This window comes from Porites lutea, chromosome 4 (genome assembly GCF_958299795.1).
Source record: "Porites lutea chromosome 4, jaPorLute2.1, whole genome shotgun sequence".
NCBI classification, from domain to species: domain Eukaryota; kingdom Metazoa; phylum Cnidaria; class Anthozoa; order Scleractinia; family Poritidae; genus Porites; species Porites lutea.
The window spans coordinates 28,672,651-28,690,684 of record NC_133204.1 but is presented as its reverse complement, the minus strand read 5'-3'; the positions used below and the strand labels follow the sequence as shown (position 1 = coordinate 28,690,684).

Below are 18,034 nucleotides of genomic sequence, written 5' to 3'. Positions count from 1 at the left end.
GATTCTTTTGCGCAACACAGCATTGCAATGTTGGAACAATGTTACAACGCTGTGTTTCGCTTAAAGTCGTTGTTGCGAATTGTCCCGTGTAACATCACCTTAAAGGACACTTCTAATAGGTAGACACTCATTCATGATCCCAGTCACATAAAAACGCTGTCTTTTTAAACTCCCTCAACCAGGCATCTCTCGTATTGGTCAATTGAAGTATACCGTAAAGACTTGGTCGGTGTTGTGTTGAATTGCACTATGGGATTGTTTTGGGGGGGTGGAATTTTGATCCAGTTTCCCGCGCAACTTCGTAATAGCCAATTAGCGAGGTGATAGCGTCCTGGCCCCAGTTGTTCAAATGGTGGATAGCACTATCCAGTTGATAAATCTCTATCCAGTGGATAGTGCAATTGGTTTCCCTTATACTTAAACACTGGATAGGGATTTATCCGCTGGATAGCGCTATTCAGCTTTTGAACAACTAGGGCCTGGCCAATGGCTGACAGGCACGTCCCTATAACCGATCTCAAAAACAAATGCGTAACGCATTTCGGCTCCATTTCCTTCCTCGTTTCCAAAGTGGCAAGTGCGGTCACATTTTTTATCTCAAATATGTCTAATATAGTTGAAGAACGTCATAATGTAATTGGAGGAGTAGCCGTTGCTCTGTTACTTACAGCCGATTCCAAATGGTCTCCGAAGATTATGAGTCAATTTTTTGCTGTCCGTCTCCTTTATATCCATTCGGCCTAAAAAAATTTAAAGAGTTTAATGACCATACAAGCTCTGCTGAGATCCTACAATCTTCAAAGACAAAAGAATGCTGTCTTACTATAACATCCAATAAAAAAACAGGAAACGTCAACAAGTGATAAAAAAAAGACTGACCAACTCTAACGATCTGGCAAACGATATATACTTGTTCTCTTTTCAGGTCCTTTGCTCCAAGATCCTGAGGTCAAAGGTGAAAAAAAACAATAAATTGGTTTTAAAGAAAACGAATCAAAAGTCGTCATTGTCTTAGTTTTCGCATGATATCTACACGAAGTAAATTGACTTTAAGCGTTTTTTGAATTTGTTTTAAACATTGGACATCTCTACTAAATCGTGTTGTAGTCTGTAGAGTGTTGTCTGTCATCAAGTAGCCTGCAAAGTAGGCTGGGTAAGTAGGTTGATGGGTTTAAAATAGAGAAGGGGAAGGGGAGGGAAAATACGGCGTTTTTATTCTCTCCCACCCACCCCTCCTCCCTCAGTCCTTTTTTTTCAGTCTTTCAAGATGGCGGCCGCGATCAGTGTACCTGTGAGTTTCCGTTAAGAAACGCCAGTCATCGGAAGAGTCGACTTAGGTCCGAGCGAAACGTAGCCGGTGTGAGCAGATGCCTTTTTAAGCCCTTGTTTCACCCGCCGACAGCGGTAAAAAGAAGTCTGCTCTCGAAGGCTAGGCGGAACGTCCTCGGGCAAATCGACTTCCGGACGAGACAACTACAACTCTAACAAAACACTTACAGTAAACAGAACTGTGAGATTGTTGAGTCTGTCAATATCTTTTGGCATCCCTTTTCTATCCCATGCAACAAGATACTGCTCACTGTCAGTAGAAAATTGCAAACACAAAGACATCATCAAATGTTTCATACATAATAAATTATGAAGGCCCCTTCCACAAGCATCCGGATAATTATGAAAAGGGAGGGGTTTTTTTTCTCTCCGTTGTAGCCTTTCGTCCACACGTAAACAGTAAACGGCGATTTTGGTCACCAAAACCCAGGTTTTTGAAAAGGGACGTCAGAGTGGATATTTTTGAAAACACCGCAGATTGCCGTAAAGTTCTATAGCATTTTTTTAGCGTGCACAACCAGCTTTGCAAGGATGAAATTATGGTTGATAGTGTCAAAGCCGCTTTAGAGAGGTGGACTGCAATGGCTGTAGCGTGTTCCTTTGAGTCTACTCTTGTTCTGATGCCTTCACAAGTTTTGAGAACGGCTTTTCAAAGCTTTTCTAATCAGGTGTATAAAGTTTTAAGAAGCCCAAGGTATCCAGTCACCTTACCAAAGACTTTTTTCACCAGAAAGTAAATGGCGAAGTTGCTGTCCAGACTGCTTCCATGTGCACTGAAAGAACACTGTTTACAGAGTATGTACATGCACCTGGATCAAGCTCCTTTTTCACGGCAATTCCGCATCCCAGTTATCTCTATCCCTTATTCTCACAATGTTTATAGAGGATGTGCATAGACCAAGGTCTGTAAGAGGGGTCCTCCTAATCCCGCATTCCCGCTGCTTTTTCACGACAATCCCGCATCAAGAACTTCCGAATACCGCGTTCTTTCCCAATACAGAATCCTGTGCCTAGATTTTGGTCACGAAAATATCCTTTCAGACCCTGATAACATGTATTGGTACCTTATAAAGCGTTCTTCCTTGGCATCGTACAGTGACAGGAACACTTGAGCATCATCTGTTGTATTGCACACTACAAGTTTGATGTTTGCATAAACACTGTGTGTTGTATAAAATGCAACTTCTTTCTTGGGCGTTTCAATTCTTGACTGGAAGGAAAAAATATATTAAGAAGTATTTAGCATACCCTATCATTAACGAGCGTGAACAACCCGTTCAAAACTGGACACTTTGCCGAAAAAAAAACTAGAAATTTGAGCAATTTTCTGGTCACTATCTGCGCCAAACAGTGTTTACAAATAGAAGAGCACTACGCTAAATATTGTTCCTAATACTAAATTACAGCTTTCAAAGTTTCAAGTTCAACGAAAACTTTTTGAAAGATGAATGAGGATTATATACAGTACCTACACTATAAAGTGGTAAACAAGAATTTTATTGGCATTTTCTCGTCAAACTTAGAAAAATTCTTTTTTGGTATTTCCTTATGGCCAGGTTGAATGAAGATGCCAAACATGTGGGTGTAGATTGAAAGATCTCGTCCCCCTGCATAAGTCAGTAATCAAAGTAATCTATGGCCAACAAAATTGGAGATGACAGAAGAGATACATGGGGAGGATACATCATTAGAGGCTGTGTAAGGTGGAAATGTATTAATGTCAAAGAATTAAACAGAGGCTTTTTAAGCCCAAACTTTTGAATTGGTTGAGGGGTCCAAAACTGAGTACAGTAAATGTATCAACAGTAATTTCGCCAATACGGAAAACAAAACCTCCTTGTGGAATATGAAATGCAGTTTTTTTTTTTTTACTTTCTTTTTTTCTTTCTCTTATCTCTAGAGAGCAAATAAATAAAAACCTCCTAAATAATTAATATAACTTATCATTATATTATTATTTAACAATTAATGAATGAGGCTGAGTACCTTATGAAGAATTACGGAGATCGAGGAGGGTGTTATCCGTCGAGGCCGTAGGCCGAGGCGGATAACACCCTTCAAGATCTCCATAATTCTTCAAAAGATACGAAAGCTGAATTCAATAATTGTTTTATTATTTATTCAAAATAATTCCTAGTTTAAAAACATAGCTAAAACATGCTTACCTTCATCGATGTTAAGTTCATCGTCGATAGTTCACGTTTAGGGTTGTTCAACTCCGCAAATATTCTCCAAATAGAAGAAGTCGCCCTTCGAGTTGTCTTCTTGCTCTTCTCGTCATGTTTTTAACTATTATTTCGCCTAGTTCTTACTCTTGAAACGAGTGAAATGTCCGTCATTTTTGTTTTCACAACCAAAACAACTCAACCTCGTCCCCAGGTCTTCTCGGTTAACGGTGCATTAACCTCCATGAAGGCTGCACTTTTGACGTCATCGGTTCATTAATCGCAAAATTCTTCCAAATTTGGTCATCAGTAGCTGGTCATGGTGAATTATGCGTGTACTTTTAGCCAATCAGAATCGGGGAAATATTTTGAATGAATAATAATCCTTGATAATGCATTGTAAATGTTGAAACTGTGGTAAATTCACAAATCCATAAATTTACTCATTCATTTATTTATTTATTCATTTTTACCCTCCTTAAACATGCAGTGGTATTGAAGAGAAATTTTCTCTTTACTTAGCTTACGTGTTTAAAAAATCACTTACTGTAGTCTTTATTCTATTGGAAGTTGTAACATGCTGGGAAAAAATGGAAAACATAATTTTAAATGAAGTACCTAGAAATGATGACAGTACTTTACTATAAATTAATAGTTCTAGAAGAGATGAAAGATGGTAGTACTATTACAAGCATGCACAACTTTGTACATGCAAAACACAAATTGCATTGCCTCCTTTCTTTCCACTTATGCAGTGTGCTGTTGCAAGCCAAACCAAACCAGTTTCAGAGAACCTACAGTGATTGTCAGTAGTCTTGAAATTACAAACTATCGCACCCTTGCTGGAAATTTATTTGCAATAACTTTCACTACTTCTTCTAATACCATGAGGGACCACGGCACGAAGCTAGTGCAATACAATGTAAGCCCATTGAAGCTGCGGGTCCAAGGCTACTGGATTTAGCTATTGGACTAGCGGATTCTGTTCTTACCTTGCCCAGTGGGCAAAAGACTGAGTTTTGGGGAGGAGTTCAAATTACAGAAGAAATGCTATCAATCTTGCTTGTCAAAAAGTTTGGGGGGCTAGTCAAAAAGACTTTTAGACTAGTACATGCTAGCTACAGCTTGCCCTTAGGACAAGTAGTGAAACTGACTTTGATCACACAGGTTTTTTTATGACAATGTACAGATACAGGTAGTTTTTTACTTATTTATATTAACCTTACCCTTCTATACAGTTCTATTACGCCTGTTGAATCAGGGTCTATGATGTTGGCCTCAGGGTCCCGAACAACAAGATCCAAGCCTAACGTCCTACAAGTATAAATACACACACCCACAAGGCATTGACTCATTTAATTCGCCATGGTCCAAAATTAGCAAAACTTACCTTGTTCAAACAAAATATCATATCTCAGCAGGTTTTACAGTAGCATGGAAAGCTACATGTATACCTCTTTTGAAAGGGCAGGAAATGTACTTTCCAGAAAAAATATATATATTTTTTACTTCCAAGCAACCCATAATATTTCACGAAAAAATCAATTAAAAATTTTTTTTTTATTAAAATTATGCAATCATTTTGATTGAAAAGCAATTTTTGCAGAGTAATGTTTACCTTGAGGAAAAAACTAAGAAGAGAAGTTTTTCTTTGATTTCTGGTCAAAACAATCCGCTTATGTGCCGTAGATATTAGGACACAGAGAATTTACTACAAATTTTTCGCGACAACATCAGGTTATGCAGATTAGCTAAATACTCATTTGCATACTAGCTCATACTGTAAATGTTCGGTGTCCTGTGCACTAGGGCCAGTCTGCGCCAAGGTTTTCTCATTCGACACTTGGTCAAACCTCGGCATACATGTGCTTTTATAGTTTGTTATTTTCACCTTTATTTTTCGGATAAGGATCGTTTAACTAGACTCACATCGAAGGAATAGAACATTTTACACGGAATCATTACGGATATTGCAGCAATTTTCAAGGTTATGAACATGGACACTTGCTTGTTTGTAAGGATTTCTTGTACGGTATCGTATTCGAACAGTGTGCCGAGCGTAGTTGATCGGATGGAATAAAACGTGGAATTGACACTGAATTGACGGCTGTTACAGTTTGACCTACGAGCGAATCACATGGAAGGAGACAAGGAAGGAGATTTACAAAGGAAAACGGAGTTTCCTGATGAAGAAAGGCTTTGCCCTTGGCGCGAAGTCGATATGGATCTCGATAGAAACTGCTCGTCACCTCGTGCGATATCGCCGCAGACCAGTATATTGGCTCAAGAAACTCACATGGACGTGCGAAAAACGATCCTACAGAAAAGGGTAGGCAATTTGAGACTGAAAAGTTGAAGGAAAATCGGAAAACTGCACCTGCTAATTTAACTAGGCAGATGAAACTAATCTCACCTTTGTTAACGGATTTTGAGAACGAAAAACAAGTGCGTACGGAAGTTGTTCATCTAGATCAGCTATTTAATGTTAAAGTACAAGAAACGCATGACGCATACCTCAAGGCCTTAGATGATGATGATGAAATTAAATTAACTTTTGAATGGTTTGGAACTCGTAATAAGGATGTGCTACAGCTAAAGCAAAGGATTGTTGGCTTTTTGAATGATGCAGATAAGCTAGGTGGTGATTTACGTGATACACACTCAGTGAAATCTAAGTCATCTCGTCGCTCAAGGCGCTCCCTCTCCTCGGTATCATCTGCTAAGTTAAAGTTAGTTGAAGCGAAAGCTAAAGCTGCAGCGTTAGAGGTAAAGGCATCATTTCTAAAAGAGAAACAAGCACCAAGGATGACTACTGAAGAGCTTGAACTTAGGCAGCAAATCGCACAGGCAAAGGTAGAAGAAAAGACTTATGAGAGGAGGAGGAACAAAATATTGACAGAATAAATGGGAATTTGGAAGATGTTAAGGTTAAACACACTTCTACTCCCATCTCACCGATGGTACAACCTAATGATCAGGCAACACTAAAGGTGCCTTCTGTGAAATCCCAAAGTTCAGCTATGGTTAGTACCAGTTCAACGACCACTCCTGTAACCACGCCAGCCTTGGTGGTTCTAGCATGAACCCAACTGCCCGACCCTTTGTTCCAAAGAGTGTCCCCATTAAAGAAAAAGAGTATAAGACAAGTACGAAACCCCCACTGATTATACGCTGTCACATGTCAAAAAAGAATGTACGTGCAGTTTCGGAAAGGATTGAAGCTCTGTGGAAGGTAAAAGGCTACATCAAGACTATCTTGACATTCCAAGGAAACAGGCAGAACTGTCAGAAATGATTGTTACCCAACAGGCTACGAGCGTCATACCTAGTCACAAGCCACCAACGTTCTCTCTGGAGATGTTATGGCATTCATAACAGGCTTTTGAAACTCTCATAGAATCTACGGTAGATGATTGTAGTGAGCACTTGTATTTCTTGGATCAGTACACTAGTGGAAAGGTGAAGGAACTGATAAAGGGTTGTTTAAAAAATGGCGAAGATTCGTCCAAAGAGGCTAGACGGCTTTTGAAGAAATGTTTTGGTGACCCATAAAAGATGGCAAGTGCATACATCGCCAAGCTATCGAGCTGGCCCGCTGTTAAGGCTAACGACAGAACAGGGTTTCAAAAATTTCCTGTTGTCCTTGAGTAAGCAAGGAACGCCATGACAGGCACCCAATACATGAACGACTTGAACACCGCCAATGTTATGCGCCAGTTATGGGAAAAGCTGCCGCTATATCTACGCAGTAAGTGGACTGAAAGAGTTAGCAGGATTAGGAGTGTCAAGGGACAGACAGCCAGCTTTAATGACTTTTGCCAATTTGTGTCAGAGCAAGCCGATTTAGCGACAGATCCGATCTACTCAGAGGAATGCATTAGTAAACCGATGGACGCAGTTGACAAGTGCCATAAACAGAACGAACGCAAAACTAAGAGAGAAAGAGGTACCACCTTCGCAACAGGCTTGTCAGGAAAGAATGGCAGGGGAGGAAACTCTCACCCCATTAGCTGTACATTGTGCTCTAAGGTGCATCACCTGGACGAACGTGCTGAGTTTCTTAAAAAAAACCGCTAGTGGAGCGGAGAGACTTTATCAAACAGAAAGGTTTATGCTTTGGTTGCTACAGTTCTGAGCACATTGCCAAGATTTGCAAAAGTAAAAGAACCTGTCAGATTTGCAATAAGAAACACCCAACGTCACTCCATGATTACAGTTGGAAATCAGAAGAGGTGAAAACGGAAAGTGGAAACGGCCAACATGAGAAATCGGAAGCCAGTCAAAAGAAAACGGAAGAGCGAGTCGTTAACGTGTGTACTGCAATCCGCAATGTGACAGATGCCGGTGATGTACCAGTTGCTAGGGGTATAATCCCAGTAAGGTTGTACCACAAGGACAATCCAAACAATAAGATATGTGTTTACGCCCTCCTTGATAATGCCAGTGGTGGAACATCCATTAAAGAAGACTCGTTAAGAAGGCTTGGTGTTGAAGGAAGTGAAACCAAACTTTTGCTCACTAATATGCATGGTACCCAAAAAGTCGATACTAAAGCGGTAGATGGGCTAAGGGCGTCCCACTTTAAGGAAAACGAGGTTATCGTACCCCTACAGAGAACTACGTCAGACAACGGATTACAGCAGATCGTGATGAGATTCCGCGTCCCGAGGAGCTGCAAGGATGGTCCTATTTGCAGATAATTAGAAAACACGTACCTCCTCACATGGAAGACGTAGAAATAGGACTCATGCTCGGACTAAATTGCCCTAGTGCAGTGCGACCAAGAGACAATGATTGCGAAAACGCAGTACAGTAATCCCTATGCCGTACGATCACTACTGGGATGGCACGTAAACGGTTCTGTTAACCAAAAGAGCAGTAAACAAGTACATTGCAACCGTATTCATATTCGGAGGATAACGTGAATGGGTACATCGTTGCTAAGACAGGGATTAAAGAGTGGGTAACCCCTCTGGCCTCAAGTGATCCTCAAGTGGTTTCTCGAATGTTAGAGGTGGACTTTGCAGAAAGGGAATACGGAAACACATAATCAAGAGAAGACCGTCAGTTCCTGAAGATTGTAGAAGATGGAATCCATCATAGAGATGACATGCATTACGAGATGCCTCTGCTCTTTAGAGAAAAGTATGTCCAGCTACCCAATAACCGTCCTCAAGCAGAACAACGCCTGCACGGCCTTAAGAAGCGACTCCAAGACGACGCAAGGTATCGTGCTGACTAAGTTTCATGACTGAAATCATAGAGAGGGGATACGCTCGAAAGTCAAGGTTACCCCATCAAGAAGGAAAGTTCTGGTACTTACCTCATCACGGGGTTTGCCACCCTCCAACAACCAGGGAGCATACGAGTAGTATTTGATTGTTCAGCTTGTTACCAGGTTGAATCGTTCAATGGCCACCTATTGCAAGGACCCGATCTAACAAGCAAGCTCACTGGGGTGCTTAGAAGATTCAGAGAGAAGGTAGCCTTCATGGCTGACATAGAGAAAATGTTTTTTCAAGTCGAGGTTCCAAAGGAAGATCAGAACTTCCTTCGATTCTTATTGTGGCCAAATGGAGATATAACTCACGAACCTCACGAACACTGCATCACAGTGCACCTCTTTGGAGCTGGTTCATCTCTAGGGTGTTCTAACTTCGCCTTGAAACGTACAGGCGAAGATGGTCAAAGAGAGTTTGGTGCAAGAGCTACGTAAACATTAAGGAAGAACTTTTACCTCGACGACGCTGTGAGATCGGTACTGACAGAGAAGGACGTGTAGAACTGTAAGGAAGAACTTTTAGGTCGATGACGCTGTGAGATCGGTACTGACAGAGAAGGACGTGTAGAACTAGTACAAGCTGTTAAACAGATGTGTGCGAAGGGAGGATTCAAACTACCAAAATTTGTTAGCAACAGTAGAAAGGTGATGATGTCAGTACCTGCTGAAGACAGAGCAATGGAGATCAAGGGCCTAGACCTAGTGGACAGTGACAAATCACCAATAGAGAGAGCATTGGGTGTAGAATGGTGCATTGAATCGGACGCATTTCAAACTCGGAACTCAAGAACATCAATTTAAAGATAGAGGCTTTTTAGGATTAAAATCCACACTGAGACTTATTGCACTCTACTACGAAGTGAGACGCTACGATTTTCTCCAATCGTTTGCCTCAAAACAAAACAAAATGGGCACTCTAGCAAATTAAAAAAAAGTTTACATTTGAGCACCATTTCAATAAAATGATGAAGGATCTGCTCTAATACAAGGCACAGACAAACCATACCTTGCATGAAACACTGACATGTCAACCAAGTAAAAAATTGTAAAATATTGTACAACTGTACAACTGTACCTGTTTCCATAGTCTATTGTTTGAGTAACTTTCTGCTTTAGTTGTTTCAATTGGTCCTAAAAAGACAAATTTTAATACGATAATTGACCCAATTAACAGCAGCGACCATCACCAACAAAATTGGTTACCCCAGAGGACCTAAACTGAGGAAAACAAAGCTTTCCCTTCCACACCTCCTTGACACAATGACGTGCCACACCCCAACATCCCAACTTTGAATGGAGGGGAGGGGGATCAGGGAGAGGGGGAGAGGTGTGGATTGTATTGTTCTCTGTAGTTAACCCATTTGATGACAATGTTAGGTTATTATTCCAACACCGCAGTACTGATGATCAAAACAGGGTGCAAAGAAAGTCAGTTTTACAGCCTGCCATTCAAGCTGTAGCTAGCATGTACTAGCCCACAAGTCATTTCAACTAGCCCCAAAACCCTTTTTGATTAGCAGGATTAATTACAATCCTTCTGTAATTTGAAAAAACAGCACTGTCGGGCAAGTTAAGAACAAAAATCACTAGCCTGATAACAAAATCCACTAGCCACAGTCTATCAGACATGACTTTCTTTGCACGCTGTCAAAAGCATGTTGACACATTTACAAACCAATAATGACAAGTGCAGGCTTTACAAACTATACATACATGATATAATCTACCCTGCTGGCTGGCAGAGCCTTTCTTTTGCTTGCTTGACATTGGCATACTCAAGAAAAACTTGGTGTGAATCGAGTAAGATCTCAGTTGACCATGCGCTTCTTGTTGCTAGGATGCAGTTTTGAACTCAGGCTTAATAGTGGTGTGTGCTTGGTGGAGAAGGCTCAGTTACCACCATTAGTTTATCAACAAGAGTTAATATTAATAAAAATAATAACAATAATAATTTTATTTACATGTATGTAGTGCTCATATCCTGAGCTCATGGCGCTTATGTAAAAAAGGGAAAGAAAAGAGTTAATCACACCGGTGCAGACTGTGTTAAAAAGGGTCAAAGTTCACTTGATTAAACACACTATTTATTTATTTATCATTAAAAAAAGTCCTTTAAATTAATTCAATGTACTTACAACAGGAAGTGCCTTAGCCAGGATTTGTCGCCGCCAATCCATTAATTCCAGCATCAGTTTTTTTACATCATGAAACAGGGCCTCCTCTCTCCTCTATAACAAAATCACTTGAAACTCTTAAGTTAAGGTCATTGTATACAAAGCAACTTTTCTTGCACTTTTGCGCAACTCAATTTAATATTGCACTCATGTATGCCACTTGTTGCATCTTCACTGATCCCCATAATTTTTTTGTCTTGCAATGTATAAAAGTTTGTTATGGCATTACCACTCATTTAGAGAAAGATGATTCTACTCTGTTCAACGTCTGCTGCAATGATCAAAACACTGCAAGATATATTCTATGTTCGATTTCAAAGGCATGTTAGAACCCTGCAGGGATGTCACTAAGAGCTGTGGGCCAGGGATCTCCCCTGGCTACCATAAGCATGACCCCTGGCAAATAAACATACACCCCCGTATAACAGGGACAAGGTTAAGACCCCATTTAACATTAATTTAAAGGTTCAAAACAGTAAAATTTGTCACAATTACTGTACAATTATGTAGCAATAATTTTAAAATAGTTGTACCAGATACACTTGCTTCCACATGGCCCCCCATTCCCTGAGGACAGAAGTAAGTTCTTCAACAAGGGCCTCTTCCTTGAAAACACTTTCTGCTTCACTGAAAACAACAAATCCCTGGATCAAGGTTTGAAATCATACGTCATCTTAATGCACCTATCAATGTCACGCCTGTGGGGGGGAGGCAGGGCATGGGGTAAGGATTTGATTGTCTTTGTTGGCCCTGGGGTTGGGCATTCGACTGATCTTGTTCTCCCAAAGGAGGGGATATTTGAATCTTTCTTCACCCGACGTGGAGATATTTGACTGCCGACTCAGACGAAAAATACTGAGACTGAACATAATATGTTGCCCGCTTCCACGCTTCACGCATGTGCCGTATGGCCTGGAAAGATCTGGAAATCATGGAGGCCAACGGGAACAAGCGAAAGCTGAGTGGATTTCACTGTTTTGTCTTCAAATTTTGTTTGTTTTGTGTGTTTTTGATCAACTGAACCTCTTAAGATACTGCCGTATCAAAGCATACAGAAGTAAAGAGAAACAAAGTCGATTCTTGCAAGTACTGGTACTTCTTGCAAGTATGGCTCATTCGCCACAATCACTGTATAAAGCTTGTAAAACTGACTTTCCTTGTACGTACCCTTAATTTACTAAGAATGGTATATTTAAACTAACCAAATGTGGACTTTCTCCTGAAAGGTTTCTGTATTCTACGCAGTGTAACGTGGATTATGGTTAAAAGGTATAATTGCAGCTGTAACAGGAACATGTATCTTTGGTGATGCAGCAACGTTTATAAATAAAGGTTTCAGACTTTTATTTGGAGATATTTTCATTGTGCCCTTTCTTGATGGCAAATTTTTGAAAAATGTCAAATCCCCACCCCATGCCCTGCCTACTCCCCCCCCCCCCTCCCCTGGCTTTACATTGATAGGTGCATAATCACAACCATGTTGCAAATGCAATCATGTTATGGCTTCATCTTTCTAAGTTGTTTTAACATTTGACACAGGATTTTGTATTAAATATCGCCTGAGAAAAAAAGGCAACAGTTCACAACCCTTCTATTGGTTTCTCTGCAAAATGACATCCGAAGAGCAATAGTAAAAATTCCATACTGATGATGTATCACTTCCTGTAACTGGGTAGTGCTTCTGATTGGTTGAAGCAAACTTTCAATCAATCCGCAGCACTACCCAGAATCTTGCCACGTCTCAGTCGAAAAGAGAAAAGGTTAAAAAAAGGTTGCAAATTCAACTCTCTTTGCCTGTGATCCCTATTCATTAGCAATCACCTCCAATACTGTCACCAAGATCAAGTGGAAAAATACCAGTATGTTCTACAGCTTGTACAAGTGGACAAGTTGTGTAAACTCAGTGATATAATGATATAATAATAATATCTTCGCCTCCCAACTCCTAGCCTATTATGAATACTAGGGCTAGTCAATTTTGATTCATTTTAGGTAATAATTAAACTTGAATTTCATTCTGAACTACAAAATAAATTATTTATAACAAAGCAGTAAGTGGTCTATGCCAAATCTACTCTTGAGAAATCAACTAACTCCAAATTGCTGCATAATACACCTATTGAAAATCATGTACAATTTACCAATAAATATTATGGACTTTCTCAAAAGGCCGGTCATAAGTACTGAGGGTTCATAACATATTCCCAAAGTAACAAAATGATACCTTGAGGACTCATCTTTGTCATTCTTGACATAGATATATGTCTTGGGAAATATACCCTGAAAATGAACAGAACATTTCTGGATAGATCAGACTAACACTTAAAGTAATAAACTCAGTTATGTACCCTACTTACTTAGGCCGGGAATTATCCCAATCTGTCCTAATAAAATCTTTCTAAATGCCCTGATTGAGCATTGCATCTCTTATTCTGAAATTTTAAATATACTGTATATCACAAGGGCAGAGTTGCAATTGAAGCTCTTACTTTTGACAAGGACAGGAAGGGAGTTGCAGCAATCTATGTAAAAATCTTTTAGGGTGAGAAAACTAATAATTTTGGCAAATGTCAGTTTAAACAGCGACACGCTACACAATAGATTTTACATTGTATGTTTTGTTTTCCCAGGCTATGTGATGTTCTCCAGGGAATTTGCCTTTTGTCTTTTAACAAACGATTATTATGTATGGTATGCATGTGGAGGCACGTACATGGGATAACATTTTGAAAGAAATGGTTCTATGGGTTACCATCATGTGGTCTGAAATGGAACAACAAAATATACAAGCCAAAAAGGTCTATTGGTTATCCATTTTATGCACTACAGAGTGACCTCAATACTCGGGATTTCCTCTAATGATAAAAATAAAGAATTGAGTTACACACACTGCTCAGTAAAGTAATACGGACCTTGTTAGCTTTTTTTCTCAATGAAAATCCTCTGTACCATCCTAAATCCATGTGAAATGGTATAAAACAGAACAGGTTCACAATGAAAGGAACAGTTCAATAGTAAGTACTAGCAAATTAGCTGCAATTCCGTGACACATCAAGAGACATTCAAACCCCCTTTAAAGAAAAATAGGGAGACTCTTTTAGCTCTGGAAGAGCTACATTTAATAAGAGCACTGAAGGCTAGTTGCTCTAGAAATTTGCAAAGTTAGGTTCTGTCAAGTTGAGAATTCTTCTGTGAAACATTATTCGAGAGGAAAGTGTAATATGTAATGTCTGGCCCTCAGATTGCAAAAAAACAACAAACATTATCAATCAGAAATTCATGACAAATCAGGAGAATCTGATTTCAGGAGAGTGGGAGACAACACGACAATTTGGGAGACTTCCACTCAAATCGGGAGGGTTGGAATGTCTACATCAATCACTTCCAAAGTTAGAGCCAATTTTAGAGGCAATATATTTCAGTTATTACTCTAACAGCCCCCCCACCCCCTTCCACTCCCTACCCCAAAATCTCAAACCAATTTTGTGACCATTCAACTGAAACCTTTCTACACTGAGCTGGAAGTAGCATTGACTTTTTGTTGTTTGTTGTTATTATTGTTGATGCTGTTGTTGTTTTGTTTCTTAAAGCTTAGTTTTTACAATCCTCCTCATTCATAAGGATTCAGAGTACTTTGACCTACTCCTCCCCTCGAAAGAGGTTTGGTATGACGCCCCACCCCCAATGGGCAAAATGCAAAACAAGGTCATTCAGGAAGTCTGTTGATTGAATTTCTTCAATAAGATCTCAGTGGGTTTCTTTTTTAGAAGCAAAATGATGAGAATTTAAGTTCCCTCATGCACGGACAGACCGGATGTGCTTTTCCTGCAAAAATGTATGATGATCATCGTTGAGCTACAAATACAGGAAACTTTCAGTTTTCATGCCACGCTCAAATTAAATCATATTCGTACCTGAGCTCTCCTCGAGTATCTGGACAGTCTCACCAAGCTGAAGTTGTAGTTGATACATCCCTTTGCCATGATAGTTGTAGATAACTAAAGAAATGACCAAGTATTACAGTAGAAATGGCAGAGCGCCGTGTAACACTTTCCTCGATCGATGATCGTGACATGAGAAAAGATTTCCGAAACTAATCAAAAATATTTCGTTATACGCACCTACTCCAAGCTGAGGAGTCTTGAGTGCTTTCCAGACTGTCATCTCTGATTGTGTCAATGCGATCCGTTCGAGTTTATAGAAGTGAAAACATCGAAATCACAACACGCTTAGCAAGCCCTTCCCTCCATGGCTTCTGGAATTTCCGGGTGGTACACCGCTGACATAGCAAATTATAGGCACGCATCGGCACGCATTACGTGCAAATGTTTCGAACCAGCGGGTGCGAAACTTTAAAGTTTCCTATGCAAATTTTCTAATTCTGTTGCTTCCCATTGCCGCTGTAGATTTTAACCCCAAAAGGACCTCGACGGGTATATTCAATGTTATGTTATTTTAAAGAGTGGGCAGATTAAAATGAGAAAAATAAATAATTGCGTGGACAGTGGTTGAACGCGTAAACGATTGCGTGTCGCACACCAGGAGGAAGTAGCCAAACTGGATAAATAATCAAAATTTAGTGTATGGTTATTTGTAAATCAGAAATGTATATTTTGTAGTTACATTGAACGCTCGGCATAAGATCAATGTTTACTGCATTCAACTCTTTCTTGCCACAAAGCAGGAGCATACTGCCTGAGTTCAGTTACAGTTTCTTCCCCATTCAGCACATTCTACAAACTCGTAAGTATAGTACAACCACCTTGTAAAGTTATTACGCTCAACGAACTACAGCCTTTTATTGGACCTAAAGTTGCACTGAAACCAATTCGGTTGTTAAATTCTTCATTTTGCTCAGCTGGTGCGGCTGTTTCTCAGTTTAAAAGTGCTTCAAAAGGAATAATTTCGGCAATTCAACTCGAGTATTTCAAACTGACTTAATACCAGAGTAGGCAACGCGGAAATCGTACAAGTTGTTGGTTTATGCAAGGCTAGATTGAATATAGGCAACAAACAGGAGCCCTACAGCACCTCGTGAAATCTAACACAAGGTGCTATGTACTCCAGACACTAAAACCGGTCGTTTCGATTCAAACTGCGTTTCGATACGAACTTACGAGCACTGAGATTCATACGCATGAACTAGAAAAACATTTTGGGTGAATATTCTTCGTTCTTTAAGCCAAGGACGAACTATTTACATTTCGACTGAATAAACCTGTATCGAAATGCTCGTATCAAAACAACTTTGTATCGATACCGGGAAGGAGCAAGGAAGGAATCGAGAGACTCGGGGAGACAAAAGGCAAAGACGAAAGAAAAGAAGGATGGGAAAGTCGATCGCGCAATAAATTGTTGCAGCCCTATCAGTTTTCCTTTGGACACTTGCTGAGCACGGACAATGAACTCAACCGTTTGATTATCCGACTTCATCGGATTCTGGACTTTTTAGCGGAAAAAGATTTAGATTTAGAACACTTTAACCGCATTGACGTATTTTAGACCAACACATGAGCTGGGTCCAGTCTGAGTTTTGCCGGGAAATAAGGGTCTAAAGCAACGAAGTCGAAGAAGGCAGCGAGCCGAACGGCAAACACGTACAGTTCTTTACCGTAGTTGTTCGACTACGACGTTAAACTTCGTAATCATTTCATGTACTATGGGGAACGTGAATACGAGATCGCTATCTTCCTTTTTTCTTTATCTAAACTTACTGTATGTACAGACCTTCAGAGCTAATCTCCAGAAAAACTCGCTAACATTTGACAAATTGAGACGAGATGGTTTCATAGCAATGAAGTTTAAAACATTTCGAGTGCACTGTTTGGGTGACGTTTTTGCAGCAATACGGGCGGGTGAAAACTGAAAACTTAACAGCAGTTGTTTAAAGTCTGAGACACGTTATCAGAAGACTACCATTTTCAGTCCTTACAACTTTCGTTTAAACAGGGATATATTTTGATAGTCAAAATAACATTAAAAGCTTGTGGGGTAGTATCAGTAATGTATATAAGATAAGAAATTAGTTTAGACGCAATACACAGCTATAAATTCTCCTAGATTTTAAAAGAATTATCACATCAATCTTAACTGTGTATTGCATCTATTAAAATGTTTTATACACTGCTATAAGAAATTGGCAATAACACTATGGCAAGATGTAAATGCAATATTAACCGCTTTTTTGCGTTTAAATTCAACATTCCCTCTTTTGAATGAAAGTGGTCAAAACGTAAACTTTTAACCCTGGAGAAAGCGTGTGCATGATAGGAAATGTTTTACCCGAATGTGAAACCTTTCAGATTTCAGAGAAGATCTTTCTGCATGCTGCGGTTATGACTCATGCTGATGTGACTGCAGAAAACGCTTTTCACAATTTCACAAAGGCAACAATTAAACTGTCATTTTTACAATCGACAATAAAAAACCTTTTAAAGCACAGCACGTTAATGTAAACACATGGAAAGAACAGAGCAATAGCTTTATGATTGACTATTCCAAAGGATGCTGTGGGCTGTTTAATAACTCTGCTGAATTAATATAAAACCTAACGGTCGTTCAGAAAACAACAAATGGGCTTCAACAGAACCACAATAAACCGGGTGACCGTATAGAATGATTTTACCACGTGGTAAAGAAACAATAGATTATGGTAGATTTGACAAGAAATAGTAAAATTAATGAGGTTCGGCGTAACCACTAAACGTTTTCTCCTGTATGCAGAGTATGCATGGCAAGTGCACACACGAGCCTTTTTTGAAAAAAGCTTCTTGCGCACCCCAAAATCGTAGCATTGCACGCGGCAGCAGGCGGAAGCGTTGGGCCTATAAACAGATTTGCAGCTGATTTACAGGGGCGCAGCCATGATATTTTTTGCCAAATCAAATCTATCCTAACCTCTCAGTTCCCCGACATCATTTCCACATCCCTTCCTTAACTTTTGCTTTCTCATCAGTATAGCGAGGTTATATACGAATGAATGGACTTGTAATTTGTCTGTAATCTCGTTTGTAGCCCTGCTTTTGAATGAACTGACAGTAAAGCGTGAACGTACAAGGGGGGTCAGGGGGCATGCTCCCCCGGGA

General features: G+C 39.9%; 1 protein-coding gene across 1 annotated transcript in view; it reads right to left on the bottom strand.

Annotated features, from left to right (window-relative positions):
- LOC140933215 (dedicator of cytokinesis protein 1-like) overlaps nucleotides 1–15,228 on the bottom strand; it is a 63,335-nt gene extending 48,107 nt beyond the window's left edge. The window contains exons 1-13 of the mRNA XM_073382730.1: nucleotides 15,071–15,228; nucleotides 14,864–14,947; nucleotides 13,862–13,902; nucleotides 13,174–13,229; nucleotides 11,483–11,576; nucleotides 10,911–11,003; nucleotides 9,851–9,906; nucleotides 4,721–4,808; nucleotides 4,042–4,074; nucleotides 2,394–2,539; nucleotides 1,498–1,579; nucleotides 880–943; nucleotides 669–740 (exon numbers count right to left, since the gene is read on the bottom strand). Of these exons, the coding sequence (XP_073238831.1) occupies nucleotides 669–740; nucleotides 880–943; nucleotides 1,498–1,579; nucleotides 2,394–2,539; nucleotides 4,042–4,074; nucleotides 4,721–4,808; nucleotides 9,851–9,906; nucleotides 10,911–11,003; nucleotides 11,483–11,576; nucleotides 13,174–13,229; nucleotides 13,862–13,902; nucleotides 14,864–14,947; nucleotides 15,071–15,113 (952 nt within the window). The 5' untranslated portion in view covers nucleotides 15,114–15,228. The remainder of the gene's footprint in view (nucleotides 1–668; nucleotides 741–879; nucleotides 944–1,497; nucleotides 1,580–2,393; nucleotides 2,540–4,041; nucleotides 4,075–4,720; nucleotides 4,809–9,850; nucleotides 9,907–10,910; nucleotides 11,004–11,482; nucleotides 11,577–13,173; nucleotides 13,230–13,861; nucleotides 13,903–14,863; nucleotides 14,948–15,070) is intronic.
- Between the last annotated feature and the right edge of the window lie 2,806 nt (nucleotides 15,229–18,034).